The sequence below is a fragment of the Micromesistius poutassou genome (assembly GCF_964030765.1).
Source record: "Micromesistius poutassou genome assembly, chromosome: 3".
NCBI lineage: Eukaryota > Metazoa > Chordata > Actinopteri > Gadiformes > Gadidae > Micromesistius > Micromesistius poutassou.
In genome coordinates, this window is record NC_140273.1 from 11,616,924 (window position 1) to 11,641,452 (window position 24,529).

Consider the following 24,529-nt stretch of genomic DNA (forward strand, 5'->3'; position numbering starts at 1 on the left):
AGAAGCTATGGTGCCAGGCATTTTGCACATTATTTGAGATTCCACGTTAGGCCATACACATGAGCTCAACAAACAACGTTGTTAATGTATTAGCCATCAGTTAGCAGGATATGGCAAATTACCCCAAGAAACAAAGATAATAGTGCATAATAGTGGATAACTGAAAGTAGACTGGGCAACGATGGCAGGATCATTATTGCTAAATGAATTTCCCAACACAAGCTTCTCATAGTGGCATATACATTTACATATGGCTCCTGCAATCAAAACTCAAACAAGTTGCAATATAGGTATAAAAAAGATATACGCATCGTACTAGTTCACCGCAATGCACTACTTAAATAGGGAGAGGGTAAAAATGATTTCACTAGAGGACTACGCTTCATGGCCACAGAACGGTAAAACCGTTAAACAGCTAGCGTAGTGTTCAGTCACGTTGAGAATACTTACCTATTTAACTATAACTCCGTTGAGAATCTGTCAATCAGAACCACCAAACGCACCCAACTACATTCTAGATCTAGATCTGTTTGGGGAATAGAAATCTGTTGGATCGAGGGTGTTTCTTAGTTTTTCACTTTGTCTGAAAATTGTAATTTCAATCAGTCAACAACATGCACACAGTCAGCAAGAAAATCCAGTAAAAAAAAATGTTGTGTTCGAAACCACCGACATCAAACACCCAAAACCTAAAGATTCTGAATCGGCTCGCATATATAGATTATTATTATCATTTAGATTTATTTGTATTCACTTTTTCTGTTTTTCTAACTAAGTATCACAGCATCGGAAACAAATAGAAAAAAAACTGCAAACAGAAAGCAGAACCAAAAGCAACAATAATCTGCATCCAAGATTACAATAATATGTATTAAAGTGTCTTTTCCGTTCCCTAATCTCATGTTTCACTGTGACATAATCCTATGTGTGTGTGTGTGTGTGTGTGTGTGTGTGTGTGTGTGTGTGTGTGTGTGTGTGTGTGTGTGTGTGTGTGTGTGTGTGTGTGTGTGTGTGTGTGTGTGTGTGTGTGTGTGTGTGTTAATGCCTGCGTGCATATGTGTGTGTGTATTTAATCCTCCTCTCCGCCACTCATTTCAGAGTCATAAGCAAATAAAGTGCAGTAGCCTTGGCCCTGATAACCCCAGAGACCCTCCACACGTCCCCCTTCCCCCCTCACCCTCTCCACACTACATAGGGCCCCGGACAGCACCACCAGCACCACCACCGGCCCTACCCCCATCCCCATTCCCCTCCTCCCTGTCCAGGGGGGCTGTCACACCAGGCTGAAGCCCTCGTACTGTTCGATGGCCTGGGTGAGGCGCCGCCGCAGGGTGTCTTTGGTGAGGTACTGGGGCAGGTCCAGCAGGTTGTAGCAGGTGTGTGCCACGGGCAGGTAGTGCTGCTGGGCGGTGGTGGACTGCAGTGCGATGCGCAGGCTGGCCATGCCGTGGATGGGGATCCGGTCGCTGCCCGTCAGGAACACTGAAGGGCGGAGAGATTAAGAATGTTCATCTGGAGGGTGGTTTATAATTGGGTCTAGCTTGTGGTTTATTATTGGGTCTAGATTATAGTTTATTATTGGGTCTAGATTGTGGTTTATTATTGGGTCTAGATTGTAGTTTATTATTGGGTCTAGATTGTGGTTTATTATTTGGTCTAGATTGTAGTTTATTATTGGGTCTAGATTGTAGTTTATTATTGGGTCTAGATTGTGGTTTATTATTGGGTCTAGATAGTAGTTTATTATTTGGTATAGATGAGTGTTTCTTATTTTGTCTACATTGTCGTTGTGCTTGGTTTTTTCAGTGCCGATTGCAGTTCAACTATTAATGGTCTTTCGGTTGGTTTCCCTTCTTTCCCTTCACATACTAAACATGTGGATTTAAGTTCTTGAGATGGTGACAGACGACTTTATGTTATATCTAATACTAACACTGTTCAGAAAAACTGACTGAAACAAACAAAGATATTGTGACAGGCTGAGGAACAATGATTCAACAGAGAAACCTGGAGAACCACTTACACAGAAACTGCTTCTTCTTGTCCAGAGGGAAGTCATGGAAGACCTCCCAGAATATCCTGACTGTAGGGTGGGTGGCTGAATACTCCCCCTTATACACCGCATTCTGACACAGAGACACACAGAGAGTTGGCATTGTGTGTGTGTGTGTGTGTGTGTGTGTGTGTGTGTGTGTGTGTGTGTGTGTGTACTGTTATTTGTTCACACACATTCCTAACTTGGTAGTTTATAATGCAGTAAATAGGCATGATGCCAGTGGTCGCTAGTGTTTATCTTTCTACCTGTGAATAGATTTCCACTCAGGCTTTTAAGCTCTTGGTGTGCCAGAGATCTTGCATAACACTTACAGCATACACACCAAAATAAAATATAGGTAGTTCAGGAAAATGTGTTTGAAACAACCATTAAACAACATCAAAACAAGTGTGTTTATAATAGAAAATGACCTTGTTTGTGTATTTAAGATACATAAATTACTTTTGACAAGATACAGCTATATGTCGTAGAACTGTAGTAGAAATGTAATGTTTGGACAGCACAGTGCACCATTTAGAATGCTTACATTCTCCATCTTTGTCTACATATCGGTAATCACGAAGAATCATGCTAATGCACTTAATCTTTCTCTTTATACCACTCATCACTTACAGTCATGCTACTGTACTTCATCTTTCTCTATATATCAGTAAGCACTAACAAACACACTGACTTTCTCTAGCCTTCTCTCAATCAATGACTATCCTCTAACCCCACTAGCTCGCAGCGGTAGCGTGTTCACCTTCTCCATCTCCTCCCAGTTGTAGTTGTCGTTGCCCACCACCATGGCCATGAGCTCTGTGGGCTGGAAGAGGGACAGGATGTTGCCCCCGCACACCTTCAGGAAGCCCGCAGAGAAGGCCGAGTACAGCTCGCTGACCGAGCCGCTGAACACGTAGCGCAGGTAGGCTTCCACAAACTCCTTCCTGGAGGGACACAGACACATGGACACATACTTGAAGCTGTAGGGCAGTGTGCTGTCTATCAGCATGGATTCTTCATGATGAACTAATAATAATGAATAGTTATCCGGAAGGAAATTGTTTGTCCTAATGGCTCTTCTCTAGATGAGATAGCTGTGTAACAAGTATTATTATATATTATATTATTGTTAATAGTAATAATAAAATGTTTACTACTGCTGTACAAATGTAAATGCAGTAGAGAAACATGTAATATTTTAATATTAAGAGAAATAATTTGCACATAGACACTAAATCAAATGTAATAAACATATACAACAAGCTATAAAGTGGTGCACGAAAAAACTGAGATATTGCACATTAAATGAAATTTAACATCTGTTCCATTGTACATATATGTTACAGAAGGAATAATGTGAATGAAATGTCAATTGTAAGGAGGCCTGCAGCTAGGCTGTGGGGTACCTTTCTGCTACACACTACCCCTACAACATCCTGCCCCTCTAGCAAATGTATGATGCTATATCGCTTGTTGATGTCCAGAATTGTATTCCATTAATCTGTTTATCTGTGCCTACGTGCACGATTACAATACCTTTCATCGAGAAACCTTTTCTACTTTTTAAATGAATCACCTGGCAGAGTCCCATCAGTTTGGATTTTATTTAAATGTGGTGTTTACCAAATGAGGAACAATTCCTGGAAGTCCTGACATCGTTGTAATCAGCCCTGAACCTCCACGGGCACGGCCGTTTGAATCATTATGTGTTCATTATTTGGAATAAACAAGCAGAGCAGCCCATGGCTCCAGCACACAGCTTCCTGCCCGTGTCTTATCTCCACCTGCCACCACAGCCACTGTCCCTATTCAATGTGCTCAACGCCTCTTTCAAGTACAGAAAGACTGTGGAGGAATTACCATATCATATTCTACATTGTATGGAATTATATGATTACATGATATTAGTGCTTCTCTATGTGTACGATTAACCTAATAAGTGCTTCTCCTGGGCCAGTTATTTTTATTAACATTTTCTTAAATCCCACACAAACAAATTCCTCAACTAAAAAATGCGCATTTCATATTTCGATCCAACTCCAGTGTTATAATAGACCTAAAACCTAAGACCTAAAGAACACAACACGACATACTTCTAGTAAAAATCAACGTTACCAAAAAAAGCAGAGTCATGCTTACTACCAGTTTTAATTCTTATCTGAGCCATAACAACAGCAGGACCACCCAAACATGGCGTCCGGAAATGTTTTTCTCCCTTCTCTAAATGGGCCGGTTGGCCGAGGGCCAGGGGCGGTGAGACGGAGTGTAATCCCACACAGCCGGCCTGGACTCAGGCAGGTGCGGTGTGTTGGCTCAGAAGCACACATCTAACACCGGGTACCAGGCCATGTGCGGGGCTTTACACTCCCCTGCATTACATCAGAGAGAAGCACATTCACCAGAACCTGTTCACTAGATGGTGAACCGCAACCGGGTTGCGGGTTGTCAAAGACAGGAGCCGCGTTTTGTTGTATGAAGGAATGTTCATGCAAATGCAGATGCTAGCAGGCCGAGATGGACTCTCACTCGCTGAGAGATTCAGACAGATGAACTCTAAACAGCATGGTCAACAAACTGATAACACACACGGGCCTATCTGTCACACATCGGAACTCGGCTTCGGGCGTTGGCATCCGATAGGCAGCCTCAACTTCAACAATTAAATGCCTGTGTGTGTGTGTGTGTGTGTGTGTGTGTGTGTGTGTGTGTGTGTGTGTGTGTGTGTGCGTGTGTGTGTTTTGAGTACAGGACACACACTGTTGCACAATACTGTGGACCAACACACAGAGCGTCTGTCTGCTTCTGCCCAGAAGAAGTGAGTTGTCACACAGTGAAATGAAATGACTGCGTATTTAGGACAGAGATTAGTGTCTAGATCTCTTGGCGAGCACAGCGTCGGCCACTGTGAATCAGGGAGATTGCGCCATCTGTCCAAAACAGACAATTTAGAAAGGACAGCATGATGATAATGTTTATCATGGTGATGTCGGTGGCCGGGGTACGGATTTAATCATTCAAAGTTGGTGGTTCAGGCCGAGTTGTGTGAGTGAGGTTACATTTGACAGAGGAAGTTGTCTGACAACATGAATCCAAGATTCTTCTGGCCCAGATAGCAGAGAGTTTTAACGAAATCTGGATTTCAGATTTTATTATTGTACAGTCATTTTATTCATTTCTTTATCTTTTATGTTGTTACTTCCTTTTGTTGCCTTTCTGTGCATCATTACTGTTGTTTTCAGTATGTTATTAAATCAACCAAAGAGTCAAATTTGGAGTCAGGTCGTTAAAAGCTGTAGCAAGTACAGTACAGTTTTACAGACATATTGTGTATTGACTATGTAACAGTCAAGTCAGGTTTATTAATACAGCACCTTTCATGACAGGGGCTGTATGTCACGGTAAGAGTAGTCAACTAAATGCACACATAAAAACCCAGACAAACACAACACACAAACACATTAGGCCACGATGCCCCCCAGGTCCTCAGGCCTCCCTCCTGGCCCCTCTAGACCCCCAGGCCCCTCTAGACCCCCAGGCCCCCTGACCTGTTGGTCTGGTCCACAGAGATGTCTTCCCCTCCAGGGACGAGCTCCATCACCTCTGTTAGCCCGTAGTTCTCCCTGGTGATCTGCACACAGCGGGGGGGAACGAGGTTAGACACACCTCCAGGACTCCGGACTGACGTGGTCCCCGGGAAGACCATGGTGGTACCCGGGACATTGCGTCATGGGCATGGTTCACACTTTCAAATGACATTATAAATATGATGCTCATCATAATAAGATCAACATCAGTGTGTGTGTGTGTGTGTGTGTGTGTGTGTGTGCGTGCGTGCGAGAGAGATTCTATTCTTCTATTCAGAGACATCTAATAGAAAGAGCAGACATTCTGAGCCTTTTTTCCTAAAGCAGCCATGAATGATATCTGTTACGGATTATTTCAGCAGATGGCGCTTCGATTTTCCACATTTCAGAATTGGGAGAAATCTCTGAAATTAAAAGAATATCGAAATCCAATTTCCCCTCATGAACTCTTCAACTCGACGCTGTGCTCTACGGGATACTGCAGTTCAGACAGATGTGTGAGGTGCGTCTCACTCACAGCGAAGTTGAGGCAGAAAACCTCCTCAACGTCGTCTCCGTCGTGGTCCAGCAGCTGCTGCAGACTCCTGGCCAGAGGAGGGGAAAAGAGCGGCAACATGGAGTCAAGAACGGGTGGCCTTTATCAGTGGCCATTTTGTCACGCAACCCATTTCTGACATTTAGAGACGAGGGATGCACAGTAATCATTTTCCTGGACTGGAGGAGGAGAAGGAGGAATGGAATGATAATCGTGCTTGTCTAAAAAATAAGATGTCTGATTAAGTTACATTAGTTTCTATCTGTCTGTCTCTCTCTGCTACCATACACCCTGTCACACCACAAACAGTGAATTTCAGCCCTTACTAGTTTATAATAATAAGATTCATAATAATAAGAATCTGGAACTGCCCTGGGTATCAAGTTACAACAGCCACCCCCCACCACCCCCAGTGAATTACACAAGAAACTTAAACACTTGGCCCAATACAAACTTCACAAACCCATTCCTGCCCCTGTTTGGGCAAAAGAGACATTTCCAGTTTCAGTTCTCTGCTTGCGATTTTACCCTTGGCAACCATAATGTTGCAGTCAGGAAGCCTTGACTAATGGGTGGCCATTTTGTTTGGAATTTAGGCCAGATGCTCAATATTGTTTTCCTCTGTGGCTGACGCCATATTGATTTCAGACGGGTGCACCGGGGGTAAAAAATGTAAAGCCAAACCAACCAACCAATCAACTCTAACGACTAGGGTCATTTTGTCAATGGAGCAGCACAATAACAATCAATAGACAATCAAGTCCAGCTGAAGTTAATTGGTCTTGAAGGGATGATATTCCTGCATCATGTGAGAATCTTGAAAGGCCACTTGTGGCTACCTATCACAGGTTGACTGAACGTATGACAGCCTGATATGCAAAGGCTGATGATTTGAACATTTAACTCAAGTTGGACGCAAAGAGCATGGCGGTCATCTGAACTCACCACAATTGGTGCCATGGCAACAGTCTCATAGCCTGGCATTCTCAACCAAGCTCAAGATGTAATGATGGGATTATCTTAGTAGTTCATTTATATTCATTTTTACATTAAAGCGCATACTGAATCCAGTATTTTTTTAAGTTTCTACACCAATGAGTTAGAATATGAATTTTAAAAGTAAAAACAAATTACATCAAATGTGAAAATGAATATTGGATTGTGAAATTAATAATAAAAGCACTCTCGCAATGTAGCTAGTATTTAGCACACAGCCTGGCTGAAATATATTTCCATCCCTGGATCCTCCGTTGGAAACACAGTAAATAAAAAGAGATCAGCCTGAGAGAGAGAAGAAGGCAGGTGCTAAACAATCCTTTCTCACCTAGAACCTATGTGTTTTTTAAGAAGGAATATTCACACTTCATTTTTGGGCCATTTTGAAAGCGCTAGCAAGCATGGGTGGCTGTTTGCCATTGTCTTGCATTCATTCCCGAGTCCACACGTCTGTGATCCGTAGCACCATGGGGGGAGTTACCTGCCCTCGGTGGGGGAGAGCTCCTTCAGGTCATCCAGGCCGGGAGGCACGGCCAGGAGCTTCTTGTACAGCACTAAGGGGAAGTGGAGGTCCACCACGGTGGAGTTATAGATGGCCAGGCCACAGATTATCCCGATCAGGTGGAACCAGTTGTGTTCCACGAAACACTGCAGAACAAGTGGAGAACACTAGCTAAATGTATCATTCAACAGAAGCCATGCCAGCTCAATGCAAAAAGCAAACAGTTTTCGTGTCAAAGGTTTTGCGTCCATAGTACCACTGTTGGTTTCCCTGTTTCAGGTCATGATTTCTCTCCTGCACCTGGCCCGGACCGCTTTAGTGGACTGGGGATGTCAGCATCCCGTGACGTTTGTACTTCAGTGTTTTTTCAAAGCCTTCCAGGTTTTCGTTGGTTTTCCTCTGCTACACGACCACAGCATACTGCCATTATCACATTCAATTGAGATATCAAATCTCTGTTTTTGGTGGACGTAAGGCCAGAACAGAAACAAGAGATGTATGTACTGTATGTATACTGTATTGTAAATGATCTGCATTTGTGTGACTATGTCATGAATAGAAACATATCGAAACAGGCTAGTGAGGTACATTCAAGGTTAGTTGTGTGAACTAGAGTGTGGACGATGAGGCAGCTTTTAGTGATACATTTAACCTTTGTGTGTGTTGTGCAGCTCTGTGGGTGCAGCTGGATAAATAATTCACAGCCGTTAAACAAGTGTGTATTTTTAACCTTAAACCCATTCTAGACACAGCAGTAGGTTAACCACTGAACCGTCGCGGTTGTTTAATCAGTAACAGACTAAATATAAAATATGCTGCAAGTTTAAGGTTTGGTGAAAAACAATATTGTGGTCCATTCCATACAAGGCCATCTCGTACAAGTGTGCTTACTATTATTAACTGCAGAACAGGATCAGAAATTAACTACCAGTTTCACTGACACAATTGTGGTAGTGAAACTGGCAACATCCTACTATTAATAAATCAAGTCATTTCTATGTTTCCCCTAGCTAGGCCCCGTTACGTCTCTTTTGTTCAAGGACATAAATGGCTACCCAGGTATCTGTTTTGTAAACCTCACAGGGCCCCACTGGTGTCATATTATGACTAATCCAAGAAAAAATCCCTTGTTTTGCTGGAAAACACTGACCTCGGTCAAATGACAATTGAGCCATAACAAACACCCGTAGGAAACCATTAAGTACTCATATCTGACTGTCTGTACTGTCATATCTGGAAATATGTGAAATACAATCACACCACCATTAGTTTATACATATAATATAATATATGCCATTTGTCACATTGATCCAAAATGTCTTATAAAACCGTGAGTGTTCATTGTTATTATCGCTCTCCTTACCCTGGCAGTGTTAATGCCTTGCTCTACCAGTTGAGATACACAGGGACTTGAACACATAACCCTGGCAGGGGTCACGCCTTACGAGGTGAAAGATCAAGAAAAGCAATGAGCTTTATCTCCATTGTCAACTAAATGTTTCAGCATTGTACTTTGTTTGGGCTTTATTCCCCATTGTGTTTAACACACTATTGTTTGGCCTTGTAGCCAGAAGTAAAGCATGCGAGAGGACAGCCCCTTGTACACAAGGCTTTAGGCGCCCATGGTCCCAGCGTACCTTGTCAGAGAACCAGAGCAGGTTGGACTCCGGGTAGTGGGTGAACATCCCGTACACGGGATCCATCAGCTCCTTCAGGAGCAGGAGGAAGAACTCCTTGGTCACCCCACCCGCGTCCACCGCCTCCTCCCCATCAAAGATCACCTGGTGGAGCGAGGTTGGAGCAGAACAAGTGACTCAACAATTCCATTTTGTATTACTATTTAAAAGGGTGGCCTCATGCTGATGCTCAGGAGCAATGCTTCATATGATCCCGTTCCACTGGAAACTGGGAACTGAGAAGTTGGAAAGTTGGCAAATGAAGAAATACTATTTTATTTATTAAATATTTGGCCTGTTAAGCCCTTTGAGACTGTAATGGTGATTAAGGGCTATACAAATACAATTGAATTGAATGTGAACCATTTTCTGGTCACTTGCTTATTTGGTTTGGGCTTTGTTTTACGCCGCCGTTAAATGTCTGCCCATTCCCAACCATCCCTCCTCTGTGTTCCTTCTCGTGGTTTCTTCTTCTCAGTGGATCATCATCTAATTGTGAAGCTTTTTGATGCTGTAACTGTGACTGCGGAAAATAACGTGAATGGACTGCGGCCTATTGAGGTCAACCGCCTTGGCAATCACATGTTTCGTTTTTCAACCCGACCTCCCTCTGATAGGCTGAGGGAGCGTCTGGCCTAGTCACATGTTGTGAACCCGGCCTCCCTCTGGCTGAGATTGTGTCTTGTCCACCGACCTTGAGGGGTTTCTTGAGGTCCACATCTGAGTAGACCGTGAGCTCGCGCAGCGCGTCGCTCACTAAGTGGTCCCTGCGCACATGCAGCACGAGGAAAGGGTTCCTAGCCAGGAGGGGCTCCAGGGTGATCAGCATGAAGACATTCTGGAGGTTTGCCCCGCTCACCGCCATCTGGGTTCAGGAAAGATACCAGAGAGAGAACAAAAATGTATCAAATACATACAATACAACATCATGAAGCTCCAGTTTATAATATATCATAGAGAACAAAAGATGAATAAAATACATGAACATCGGCACAACCTCATGTAGCTCCAGTCCATAATATATCAGAGAGAACCAAAAGATGAATAAAATACATACGGTAACACTTTATTTGAAGGTGTCTACATAAGAGTGACATGACACTGTCATAACTACGACATGACACTGTCATTTACTGTCATAAACGTTATGAACATTTCATAAACTTTTATGACTTTGGTCATTAAGTGTCATTCTGTTGTTGCTATGACAAGTTGACATTGTTTGGGTTGTCTTGATTATGACAAGTTGACATTAATCAAAGTGACATTACCAGAAGTTGTCTTGGTCATGACAAGTTGACATTACATTTGTTTGGGATGTCTTTATAAAGACAAATTTAGATTAATCAGGATGGAATTACCAGAGGATGTCTCTGTCATGACAACTTGACATAAACAGAAAATGCACCTCTTTTTGTATTCATGAAATGTGACATAATGATAATTATAATAAGATGTGCAAGGTTACAGACCAATTCTAGCACTTGGTCAGATAGATGTGCTACAGGAAATTTCACAAAGCTGGCTGTCATGAGACCATTATGACAGTGTAACGAATACATTCTTTGACCTCAAGTAAAGTGGTACCATTTTGATTCATCATTAAGATATCATGAAGGATAGACTGGCTGTCATTACACCATTATGAGAGATATCCTCTGGTAATTCCATCCTGGTTAATGTCAATTTGTCATTATAAAGACATCCCAAACAAATGTAATGTCAACTTGTCATGATCAAGACAACTTCTGGTAATGTCACTTTGATTAATGTCAACTTGTCATGACCAAGACAACTTCTGGTAATGTCACTTTTATTACTGTCAACTTGTCATGACCAAGACAACTTCTGGTAATTTCACTTTGATTAATGTCAACTTATCATAATCAAGACAACCCAAACAATGTCAACTTGTCATAGCAACAACAAAATTACACATAATGACCGAAGTCATAAACATTTATGACATGTTCATAATGTTTATGACAAGTTCATGACAGTGTCATTTCATAGTTATGACAGTGTCATGACACTCTTATGTAGACACCTTCAAATTAAGTGTTACCATACATACAATACAACCTCATGAAGCTCCATTTTAATGTATCATGAGAAAAAATGATAAAATGACATGAATACTGGCGAAACCTCCTGAAGCCACAGTGGTAAGCTTAATAACCCTGTACTTGCATTTATCGTTCTGCACTGGTGATTGTGACGGGACATTCAGTGACATCTGGTGAACTTTAGAACGTGAAGACGATGTGTTGTAAAAAAAGGACATTGACGCAAACTTCCTCAACTCAAGTCTATTGCAAATTAACCAGAAAACTTAGCAGGGAAGACACCTGGATCACACATATTGTGCGTGATGGATCACACATGCACCAGTATCCATGTTTTGGAGAGGTGCTCTCTGAGGCGGTGGGTGACACAGAGACCCACACCACAGCGTACCTGATGCCTAGGCTGGCTGCTGCGCGGATGCACGCCACTAGTACCTGCATTTGTAGCTCAGCGTCCGTCTGCAGCATGGTGGTCTTGGCTTGGGCATTCAGGATGAACGGGTAGGCACACAGAGTCACTGAGCTCTGGAGGGAACATAGAGGGTGGTTAGAACGACGCCGAATGGAGAGCCATTCACACAGCCATCGGATATGTTGGGGTGTTACACACAATGAGAAATGTGAAAAACCACTACCTGAATCGATGGTGTTCTCTTTTTCTAAGAAGGAAAAAAACAGACAGGGAGAGAAGGCAAACTGCCATGAATGTGGTTGTTTAACATAACATGCAGGCAGGAAATAGTTGGCATACAGAGGACATGACATCAGGACCTGAGGCACGTCCCTGTCAGACTCCCAGTTGACTGGTGAGGTGAAGCCAAGGTCAGGAGAAGTGGTTGAACTAAAACATTTATAAAAATCACGCTATGCTAGGCTATGCTACACTAGGCTAAGCTATGCCACACTAGTTCCCTGGAGTCATTTGGCAGACTATGCTATGCTGCGTAAGGCTACACTAGGCTAATCTCTGTTTACATTTACATTAAGTCACTTGACAGACAATGCTATTATATTATTTGCTACACTGTACTACACTTTGCTACACTGTAAGTGGGGAAAAAGCCAAACGGGTGACCTTCCTCGTTGAAGTGAAAGTGAAAGTGACATATATTTAAATTATCTTTCCATTACCTAATCATCATCTCCATATCGTCAGCAACACTGTAAAGCTTCCAACAAACACCAGACCCACCAGACATGACCTCATCTCAGGACAGTACAGAAAAACTAAACCAGCAGACTTACGATCTCAGCCTTGCTCAGGAACCACTTGAGGTAGTCCTCCTGGATGTCCACCAGCGTGGTGACGTCTGGGATGTAGAAGCGGTTGTAGTCCACATGCTGGGCCTTGAGGTTCACCTGGCGGGACAGAACACAAGCTCAGCTCTGGGGTCGGACCTGGGTCCCCAGCATGTCCTGCTGAACATGGTGGAGAGTGTGTACATAAGTTCCCAGCATGGGGCGTTGGCTCCAGTGGGATTCTAACCCCTAACCCCAGCAGTGCTGATGCCATAGTGTACCAGTTGAGCTTCACAGGAGCATAGAAACCTTGACCTGACGCCTTAAACAGACCACTATCCAAGCTGTCCATGTGGCGACGCGTATTTTAAGATTACCCTTCAATTTGGCCAGGTTTTGACAATTCTACGAAGTCTATGTATTTGAATCAGAAAAATGCATATGCACCTATAACCACGAATGAAAACTTTTTGTTTTGGACTCACTCATTTGTCGCATGGTTTACAGAGCGGTCAAGTATCAGTCAAAAGTTCACTGACCAAAGTAAATCTTTTAATCATAACTAAATCTCGGACCACTGTTGGTTTAGGCAGCTACAATTCGCTGCCAGGAAGTGAATCTGTCCAATTGGAACCAAACAAACTGAAACACTTTCCAAGATACACGACCCAAGGATAAGGCTTCTGTCGCTGGTGCAGAGAGACGACTACGCAGGGTGCTGTAAAAGAGCCATGTGTTTTTCAGGCTACCTTGTGCAGTTTGTCCAGCAGCTTGAGCGTGGCGCTGATGTAGCTCTCGTGGAAGACAGGGATGAGCAGGGTCTTGCCGCCTGTCAGCAGGTACACCACGATGCTCTTGTAGGTGTCCACCAGCCGGGCGAACACCCCGTTGTCCAGCAAGCACCACCAGTTATCTGCCGGTTCGGAGAGGCAGGTCAGAAAGCCTGACCTCTATTAATCAGAAGCCTTTGGGGAGGGGAGGGGTAAGTTGAAGGTCAGGTCATATCGATGCACGTTATAGCGAAGGGAATGTGTACTTTGCTTACTAGCTATATTAGCAAGTAGTTGCTACTTGCTAATAAAGCTAATAAGCAAAGTACACATGTACATGTTTAAGCTTCTAAGATGTACAGTTTCTGTGTTTGTGTCAATGCATCCAACCCATGATTTTGACATTTACACTGTGTGTGTGTGTGTGTGTGTGTGTGGGTCGTATGCGTCGTGTGTTTCTTATGCCGGCATCCTACCCAGGACTTTGCTGGGGTTGGGGTCCAGCCGGAGGATGGCCATGGCCAGTGGGATGCTGAGGCTGATGTAGTTGCTGGTGTCCTGCAGGGCGGGGCACTCTGAGAGGATCAGGTAGATCCTCATGGCCTCCACGTCCGGGGGGGAGCTGGGCAGCTGGGGGATGAGCAGGCTCTCCAGGCTCTTGGTGGCCTGGATAAAAGCGTCAGCTTAATGATTCCATCGTAATTAGTGAAATATATTTAATTGCATTAGCATGCATTCAGAAGTGAATTTGTATTATGGTATATACAGTATCTATTAAAGGAGAAAGGTTTGGTCACTAAGATGATTAAAACACGCCAGATAGCAGTGGAAGGGTCTTTGGTGGGTTAGAATGTAATTTGCCTAAACCCGACATGGTTCCTAATAATAGTGAGAGGCTACAGGTTGTTACTCAATCTACTATTTCATGAACAGGGTCTGTGGCGTGGTCCGTATTTACATTATGAAAGTGGTGGTCATTGTCGAGATATATCTGGCTAAGACTTGGGTATTAAAATATTATCTTTACTTGATTTAGCAGGAAGTGGGGTTGGTTTTCCTCAAGCCCAAACAGAGCGGCTCCATGAATAGAGCTAGTCATAACAGACATAGCTAATGGATTTCGTTCTGTTCGCTTCTATGTAAAACGGAAGTGTCAAAAATAATAAAAGGACGTTGTTTGAGATCACATTACCTAACGGCCGCTGAAACACTGATGGAAAGTGTTGAACTGGGAATCGGATGGTGCTTTTGCAAGTTTTTGTGAGACGGCGCCCACACAGGCTAGGGCTGGGCGATTAATACAATTTTGATCGCAATTTTGATTTTAGCGTCAACCAAACTTATAAAATCAAGTTGAAACGTTTTTTTATTTATTTATTAATTTTTTTAAGTATATTTATTTTATTCATTAAATGTTTTATAGAAATTGCAGAACCGCTGGATACATATCTGCACATTATTTTCGTTTTGAACATTTTCTTTTTGACCATTTTGTGTATTTTTTTAAAGCGAAATATCTCAGTTACAAAGTGAGAAATGATGAATATTGCATCATGTATTCAAACTCAAAAATAATTGTTTGAATAAGCGGGATTTCAATATTGACCAAAATAATCCTGATTATGATTTTTCTTTCCATAATGGAGCAGCCCTAACACAGGCGGAGGGCCGCTACCTGCTGCAGGAGGCCAGAGTAGGGCGGAGTGCCGAGCGTCTCGAACAGAGACCTGACGGAGCCCAGGTCGATGCCGGGGACCTTGGGGTTGGTCTTGAAGTGTCCGTCGTCACTGAAGAGAGACCCAAGCACAGCCACAGGTTATCCATCGGCTGTTTACCCGGTTGATCGTCAGATCAGCTCCTCTCCTTACACCTTGGGTCACCTGATGATGGAGGCGGTGTCTCCGGGGAGTGGAAGACCAGGCTATGGATGAGATCTGGATCATCATTCACCTCACGCACACATACAAACACGCGTAAACTACACATCACTGGTGGTGTGTGTTACTGCCGCTCGGTGCCTGAGCGGTTCTTGTTGACGATTAACCACCCTAGCACTTAAAACAGATACGCCTCACAGCCCTCGTAAAAAGCTGCTCTAATAAATCGTTCACCGGAGAAAGCCATTAAAGTTTAAACCTCTCCATGGCTTCTAAAACACATCTTACACCGCAGAGATCCCTCATCGCCTTTACGTATAGAGAGCCAGTATGCAATCTCTCTCTCGCTCTCTCTTTCCCCCCCAGTCATGTTTTCCATCCATCCACCCTCATCGACTACACAATCCGCCTGTACATAAGGGTTGCAAAAGAGTGACTGTGCAACAAAAGCGTTACTTTTACACACATACACCACTGGTCCACAGCAAACCACACAAACGTCTGACCGTAAAACACAATTTGTAAAAAAAAAAAAAAGTCCGAACCAAAGTGTTAGGGACAGGTCATAACGCAATTCATAACATAACCCATACGAGACTTGATATCTGCTGGCACTACTTTACAGTAAGAAAAAAAACTGCCAGCGGTTTATGTAACTCGTATCTTGCACCGATGCTTCGCTGGCCTGGTTTTCCTCTCGCTCAGACAGCAGACAGAGCGCAGGCGTGATGCTAACATAGGGCTGGTAAGTACTTCAGGGCCCTGGAGGACTGGAGACAGCCTTTCCCATGAAGCGATAGCATCTGCTGACAGAGGCCTTGCTGAGCCACCAGTAGTACGGTTTACATAAGCACCCTGGGGGCTCCGGGGCCACGGCGATGGCTCCTTTCCCAGCCTCAGGGCCCCGCTGGTTACGCTGTGGGTGTCGTTTGTTGCTGTGTTGTCCTTGCACGGTCTGTGTCGTGAGACTTGTGTGAGAATACCAAATGGCATCTTGGCAAGTCGTCTGCACCGATCACACATGGGTGGCATGGGTTATTTATTCCTTTTGTAACACATTCAGCGATAGTATCAGTATGAAGTGCCAAGTTGTCACTTTAGACCACCGAGAAAAACAGGACAATTGAACAAAACTAACCCTAACCCTAACAAGGGCGTGTTTGTTTTTTTATCACCTTATAACTTTGGCACAACTTTGGGACTTGTGAAATCAAGTCCAGTCTAAAATGGTTGCATTTCAGTTCAGCTTAACCCATTTTGGAGGCCCTACATTTTCAAGTAAACAAGCCTTGAGCTGCTCTCCATTATTTATAATATTAGCCTGCCCGCACCAACCGACAGAACGAGACGGACGGCCGTCATTCTAAACTAGCAGAGATAGTTTTGACTGTTAAAAGGTGTGTGTGTGTGTGTGTGTGTGTGTGTGTGTGTGTGTGTGTGTGTGTGTGTGTGTGTGTGTGTGTGTGTGTGTTTGAGCAGAGCCTGGCTCATGTTTCCTGATGTTGTCCCAGAGACAGAAGATGTGTTCACTGACCTCTGGTCCAGAAAGCTAGCGTTCCAACAGGCCGTGGACGAGAACAGAAGGATGATGTCACTGCAGACAGAAACAGATGGTTACCAGAGCAACGGGTCATGTGATCATACGAGATCACCTGACCTGGATGTTCCAACTTCCTTTTCAATCAAATAACCATTTCCTCCAATATAATTAGCAGCTCGTTTGAAAACAATGCGGCTAGTTTTTCTCTCTTTTTAAGGATTCAGGCTGCAATGTAAAATAACATACGACAAACAAAATGATGACAAAAACCACAATCTATCGACGCACAGGCCTTACTTAGTGAGCGTGGAGTCCGTGTTGTCAATGAGTTTTATCCTCCAGGTGTTCAAGCTGTCACTGTTGATCTGAGAGATGCCTCTGGAGACGTCGAGCACCCTGAAGTCTTGTGAGAGGACTGGGTGCTGCTGAGCAGACAGAGGCTAACATCAGGAAGCACAAACACAAAGGCAAAGCAGTCACCAGTCTTTCTGAACAGAAACACGGCTAAACCGATCTGTGTGTGTTGACTACCTATTGAACTGTAGGAATCTCCTGGTTCTATTCAGAAGAATGTGCTTACACATCTTCTTGAACCGGTACAAGGAGCAGCGTTGACCGTGAAACCATAGAGGTAGAATATGTAGTGCTTTTGCATATTTCTGAGGGTCAGCCTAAGATATTGCAATCAGAAATTTTGCATATTTAGGATTACACAGCAGAAGTAACAAAGGAAATCTAAGACATTGCTGCCCCCCAGTGGCTAATCTTAAAGATAATTGAAAATAAAATCCACTTTAATCCTGTTTTATATAATTTGATGCAGGGAGGTGGGACAGAGCATGTTTGACAATATAAATATATAAATAAATAAAAAGATAAATAAACTCAAGCCATGAAACAAATCACCAATACACCATCATAGAAGGATACTGAAAACGACTAGATGGGAACTTTTAGGCTGCACTCGTACCTGTTCATCTGAGTAGAGTATGAAGTTATGATCTCCTCCACAGTTGATTTTAGTGATAGAACAGTGTTCTGATTCTTACAAATGGAAACAGTGAGACAAGATGTTAACATTTTAGGCATTAATAGATCAACTAACCATTAATGATTAATTCAGATATTTTAATGTGAATTGATAAAACATAGACTTTGTTTAGTAGGGTATTAAAATAGATAACATCTGATAGGCTGTAAGGCAACCCAACACTGTTGATACCTCGCTTGGAGTTCAACAGTTGGCCACAAGAGGGCAAATATAATGCATAAAGCATGTGTATTTAGAAAATCGAAACCACATACAAAGTGGTAAGCAAAGAATATGATAGCAAAGAATGTTATATTACACACCACTTTATCCTTATTCATTCTATCCTCAAGGTTACATTAGAAAACACACAAACTAAACGCAGGCTGTTTATGTACATCTGTAATTCTATCAAATAAGCAAAGCGTGATCACATGACGAAATACACAAATAGTGAGTCACATGTTAGTCACCTGTTCTGTGGGATCGTCCAATGAGGAGGCTTCTCTGGAGGGGGGCGGGGCTTCGGGCGTCCTGCTGCGTGCCCGTGCCCAGCTGTCCGTGCACGTTGCAGCCAAACGCATACACCATCCCGGAGGAGGGCACGTAGGCTAGGGTGTGGCACCTGAGGGGAGGGGGTGAGGAGAGGGGAGGAGGTGAGAGGGTGGAGGAGAGGGTTGGAGATGCAGGAGAGAGGAGAAAAGAGGGAGAGAGAAGGAGAAAGGGGGAGAAAAGTAAATAGGGAAGAGAGAGAGAGAAGAGAAGGGAAGAAGATAAAGAAGAGGGGAAGAGAAGGCAAAAGGGGGAAGAAGAGAGTTAGGTTAGTAGAGTTAGTACAGAGTTAAAGGTGACATGAGTTGGGTATGAGTGTGATATCTATCCAGCACACATCTAGGTGGACACGCCCACTTGTGATGTCAGAAGAGGCAGATTTTCCAAACGGCTTGTCACGGCTAATCACACTCACACATGAGGGTGTATCACCTTTGAGACACATGTGGGGGGGTTGAGTGGGTCAGGGGGGAGGCTGTTTACCTGCCGCATGCGATCTGCGACACCTCGCTGCCCATCAGCTCCAGCACCCTCCTGGGCAGCGGCTCGTTGTGGACCGAGTCGTGGCCCAGCTGACCTCGAGAGCCCTCACCAAACGTAAACAAGCCGCCGTCCTGCCACACACACACACACACGCGGTGATGAGCGAGTGTATTTTACTAATCCCTGGGGAAACATTTGCAAAATGGAATAAATAATGGAAATGTAAACATGATTGACAGTGGAGTAGACATTACTGACCTGTATATGCCACATTATTGACACGAGACATGATCAACAGTGTACTGTGAATTATGACAGCAGACTGATATAATGTTGATATCAAATGATATCAGCGGCGATATGAGGAATAGGAGGAGGGTGAGGGGGGGGGGGGTTAGTACCTTGGTCAGGGCAGCAGTGTGTTCATCTCCACAGCTGATGTAGACCACTTTCTGGGATCTGAGGACCTTGATGTGGCATGGGACAGCCCGGTCTAGGGGAAGGTAGTACACAGAAGCCATGGTAACAATGCATTGCCTTTGGATGTGCTGGTGTTTCACGTTTTAATGTTGATTTAATCTGGTGAGCTTTGACCCCTTGTATTCACTGAGCAGCAGTACTCTTTATAAAGTATTGTACAAAAAGATATTTCACATTTCCCTCACATTTACATTTTTTATATAGTCAGCTGTGTCTGCAGACTAGCTAGATCGGATTCAAAATCTAAATGTTTGCCTTTTTATTTGATTTGAATATTGACCTTTGAATAAGTGACCTGACCACTCGTGGTCAGGTCACTTTACATGACCTTACCCCAATTACAATCCTCCATAAATCCAGATTCATTCAACACATTCCCAGCTCACTTTGTTTTATCACACGGCTCCATGAAATGTAGGTTACCTGTATAAACCTTTTTAAAAAACCTTGTTTTTTTTCCAGTTTAATTTACATTAGTAACAGACTTCCACATAGTACGTTAATCTGTGTCATAAAAGAAAAAGCACAATACCCAAGGCTCCATCATGGCGCTGCTGGATCACCAGGGTAAGGGGACTCTACCTTGTTCGTCGTTGAGGCCCAGCTGGCCGGCGCTGTTCTTGCCCCAGCCGAACACCGCCCCGGACAGTGACAGCGCAAAGCTGTGGTCCCCTCCGGCGCTGATCTGTGCTAAGGGGATGCCTGCCAGAGACTTCAGGGGCTGTGGGGTCAGCGAGCTGGGCTCCCCCTTCCCTAGGCCCAGCTGACCGTTGGAGTTCTGACCCCACGTAAACAACTGTCCGTCTGAGGAAACGGCACAGAGGAAAAGGAAGTTAGACGTTTATCTAAGAGCCCAACTCCCTATGGCTCATATAGGCTAAATATAATCCGGACCAGAGCTAGTAGAGGCTAAGCTAATACAGGATAGGCTAATGTGTGCTAGCCTAATATTGGTTAGGCTGCCTTTGCTGCAGTGTAACAACTTGACAATGTGAATGGGGGAGGCTAGTGGATTATTAAATAAAAGCAGATGAGCAAAGCTGTTGAATAGCAGTGGAAGGCTAGGCTAAAATATGCTAGGTTAAAAAAAAGGTTTCACATGTATCACAACATGGTGAGGATGGAGGGGATATTAGCAGGGATTTTAGTGGTTTATTGAGCTAACCTCTGGAAAGAGCGATGCAATGCTGGTTACCGCACATGACCTGCGAGATGCGGTGCTCACATAGTTTCCTGATCAACCTGGACAGAACAGGACAAATATACCAGAGAGAAGAGTGAGAAGGAACGCCGATGATGAGGGTTAATCGTTAGGGTTAACACTCAATGTTATCGGAGTGCAATACATGCAAATCATGGTTAAACCGTCACGCTTGGTTATTTTCTCATTAAGAAAGTGTGCTTCATGCACATTTTTTGATTGAACCAATGCAGAACGTACATACAGGACTAATGACGACCTGGATGATGTCAACGGACCAACTTTTCTGTGATTTATTTTGTGGAAACTGAGTTGATGTAGTACGCACAAGACGCATATGAGCATATATTTGTATCCACTTTTTTTCTGGACTTGTAAATAGTCCTGAGTCTGACACGTTGTAATGTCATTTTCTGTAATATACGGATTAATCGCCATGGGGAAATGTATATTCTCTGCATTTAACCCATCCTATGCTATGAGCTGACACAGACCCACAGACACACACACACACACACACACACACACACACACACACACACACACACACACACACACACAGTTTGGGTACCTAGGGATGCGAACAGCCTCCTCGGCGGTGCCCAGGCCCAGCTGGCCCCCGGCCCCAGCCCCCCAGGAGAACACCTGGCCCTGGGCGTTCAGTGCCACTGAGTGGTCCCGTCCACACGACACCCCCGTTATCTTCTGGGTGTCCAGGGTCTGCACCGGCTCTGGGGAGCAGAGGAGCGGACAGCGCCATGACCATCGGTTTCAGAGTCTCACGTGGAAGACACTAACATGTCGTTCCTCCGTTAGGTGGTTCCCGTTGGTGGGGGGGGGGGGGGGGGAAGGAACCAGTATTTTGAAGTGAACGGGAATGAAGGCCATTCATTTTTCGTTAAGGATCTCAGTGGCCAGATCGTCACCATGTTATATATTTTGCAGCGAGGTCCTGGTTGACAGTTATATCTCATTGAAGGACTATAAAGGATTTCATATCAATTTGTTTTGGGGACAGACTGGCGATGTGGCTGTTCGAGTGCTACATTAAAATCCTCATAACGGTCGTGCATCCACCAATTTTAGAACACGGGGACGCTGCATCCATATTCTTTGACAGTCTACGTCAGTCAAACATTCACCCCGGAGCCCTGGGTTAGCCTACAGTGGATTAACTTGGTTACATGGTGGCAGTGCGGTCTGGGCAAAATGATTAAATACTTACTATTCAGTCATTGAGCAGTCATATTTATCCAAGGGGACTTAAAGTGGATTCAGATATGTGTCAATTAGGAACAAGTACTCAAGTACAGTATGTGAATAGACAATTTTAAACATACACATGAATCAATGCTGTCCCTTTTATGGTGAAAGAAATAGACTTTGTGATTGCAGGTGTGGTTCAGACACTCTTTGCCTTAAATAATAAAAAATGATTAACACTACTCGTAGGAGCTCAGCATCGTAGGAGAATATGAAGAGGAAAAGGGTGTTTTGAGTCATGTCGCATGATGATTAAAAAGCAAAACACTTGGCTATCACGTGACTTAAACCAAAACAGCAGGTTCAGGACAACAGGACATTGTAGAATTGTCCTTGTTGTGGGTCCAGGCTGTTTATACTAGCTCCACCAGATTTATTCTGGAATGCCCATGATAAACCGGATCTTAGGGAAACCTAACCAAACATCTAACTGACAGTGAAAATGATGTTGCAAAGTTACTGCCAGAAATAAAAATACAGATGTTCCTGTGAAATATTTCACCTTTTTTTCTAACCCTCATCTATGAATAGGTGTGAACAAGCGAAAGTGAGATCTTGCATGGTGAGAAAAGCTTATAGTAAAAATAACTCTACTTAATTTGCTCTCGAGTCAGTGAGGTGGTTATGACAACACTCATTTATGTTAGTGATCAGAATGAGGAGTATATTTGGGTGTGAAGTGGTAATAGAATGTGCGTGGTTAGTTCTTGGTAAACCTAGTGATGAATAGGTGCGATAATTATGCAATTACAAGGCGAAAAGCTAAATAAATTATTCTCATTCCATGTTTCCCATGCAAGTTTTCAAAAAACAGCTGTCTTAACTTAAGACAGAATGTAAAGGTGCTGTAGGATGAAAGAGCTATTACTTGTTATTTTCTAGAAATGTTATTTGTTAGAAAAAGCTGCCATTTGTCAGCAATTATTGAGTGAAATGCTCAGTGAGCAAATCCGTTTTAAGTTGACTATTGCTGCCTCTGTATGAGAACATTTAGACTTGGGCTAATTAATGATGAGTCAGGACATCTCTTCCCTGAATGGTTCAGGATATCCATCTCGCCTATCAAACATAGTCTCCGGGAGATAGGGATGGAGCGAGCAGGGGAGACTTTTTTTGGTTTCCAGTTCATTTCAAAATCTTGCTCTCTTCCGCTCTTTGCTGCCCTCCCTCACTTTACAACTCTCGAATCAGACCTAAAACACATTTAGCAGGCGTCCCCTTCTTCCATGGCACATACCTGGCGAGGCGCCCAGCTTGTCGTGTCCCAGCTGCCCAGAGCTGTTGGAGCCACAGGTGAACACCCTGCCGTCCTGCAGCAGGAACAGGGAGTGTTCACCGCCGCAGGCCACCTCTTGAGGCCCCTTCCCGCCGAAGGCCTGGCTGTCCCTGGGCTCGCACACGGGGCTCTGCTCCTCGCCGATGCCCAACTGGCCGCTCACGGCATTGCCCCAGCACAGCATTGTGGTGGTAGTGGAGGTAGAGGGAGGGGGGTCGGGTGGGTGGGGGTCGGGAGGGAACACCACTTCGAGGTGGTTTTGAGGAAGATGAATTTTAGGGAGGGGGAAGGGGGATATTGTTCAGGCTGGGGAACGGCCCAGACGTCTCCCCTTGTAAGTCACTTTCCTGAAAGAAGAGAAAAGGAGTGTGGGGTGTGGGTTGTGGGGTTGGGTTGGGAAAACGTTAGCCCCTGCGCCTGGGAATGGGTTTAACAGTGGGTGTGGTTGAAGATGATGCAAACATAGACACGGAGGAACGGCGTGTTTAAATAAACCTTGTCACGTTAATCCCCGTGTAAGCGGTTCCAAACGCCCCATGCCTTAGCCGCAATCCAGTCTATTGATGGACAATACTGACAGGTGGCCTAGGTAATAGGCAACGAGAAAACACCAGCAATTATTTAAACTAAACTGACAAAAAGCTGCATGAATGTGACGTTAGGAAAGATATCCGATTTAAGAAACAGAGGAACATAATAAAAAAAAGAAATGGAGATTGCAAAATAGATACGAGATAAGATTTACATTTTATAGAACAAGCGATTATTATACTCTTATATACTAAGATACCTTTAAATATGTGAAATATTCACTGAACTTGTGTTAGCAAACTAGATGTGTGCTGCACATAGCTTCTTATAGCATGATTTGTTCTTTAGTGAGGATCGCTTGGGACGCATTTAGCCTGTAGTGATGCACGTATGTCGACGCACCTATATGTAACGTTAGGCCCAACGTTAGTGCAGTAGCGGTCAGTTCCTCAGAGTTATGTATCGCCATAAAACATGTTAAATGTGAGAAGCTGAAGCTGATATCGATGTCCACACACTTGGCTCAGTAATCAGTTTGCAGCGTAAGCGACTTATCCCCTGCTAGACATTGCGCCTTATTACAGCCTACTGGCTATTGTTATTCTCTTCGAATTGTAATGTAACTGTTGTATGTTTAATAAGGGTTTATCAGACTAAAAGCAGTATTTACCTAGAGATTGGCATTCCGTCATTCCGGAGATGGGGCGTTTCGATCAAACAGTAATAGAGCAATAACAAGGAAGTGACTGGCCTGACGTCGCCGAACATGTGACTGCGCTGTCAAACTCCTCTGTGTTTACCAAGGATCTGCCGTGATTGGTAGACCCAGGATTTCTTTTTTCTACCTCACTTAATTGTTATTGGGTCAATAAAAACATAACAGGTTTGTT

General features: G+C 43.9%; 1 protein-coding gene across 3 annotated transcripts; it reads right to left on the bottom strand.

Moving 5' to 3' along the window:
- Window positions 1-715: 715 nt before the first annotated feature.
- On the bottom strand, window positions 716-24,402 carry herc3 (HECT and RLD domain containing E3 ubiquitin protein ligase 3). 3 transcript variants are annotated; one of them, XM_084465168.1, is made up of 25 exons: window positions 24,310-24,402; window positions 23,070-23,455; window positions 21,141-21,300; window positions 20,534-20,610; window positions 19,951-20,172; window positions 19,290-19,381; window positions 18,889-19,019; window positions 18,327-18,478; window positions 17,794-17,867; window positions 17,121-17,245; window positions 16,818-16,877; window positions 15,082-15,193; window positions 13,883-14,072; window positions 13,386-13,549; window positions 12,643-12,756; window positions 12,033-12,056; window positions 11,833-11,922; window positions 10,026-10,196; window positions 9,293-9,436; window positions 7,635-7,801; window positions 6,140-6,206; window positions 5,584-5,666; window positions 2,799-2,982; window positions 2,024-2,126; window positions 716-1,482 (listed from the first exon to the last, which is right to left on the bottom strand). In XM_084465168.1, the coding sequence occupies exons 2-25, from the start codon at window positions 23,290-23,292 to the stop codon at window positions 1,274-1,276; spliced, it is 3,138 nt and encodes a 1,045-aa protein (XP_084321294.1). In that variant the 5' UTR covers window positions 23,293-23,455; window positions 24,310-24,402; the 3' UTR covers window positions 716-1,273. The 3 variants fall into 3 exon arrangements, with proteins under 3 accessions (XP_084321294.1, XP_084321293.1, XP_084321292.1); XM_084465167.1 differs by having other exon boundaries at window positions 17,121-17,248; XM_084465166.1 differs by having other exon boundaries at window positions 17,121-17,263.
- Between the last annotated feature and the right edge of the window lie 127 nt (window positions 24,403-24,529).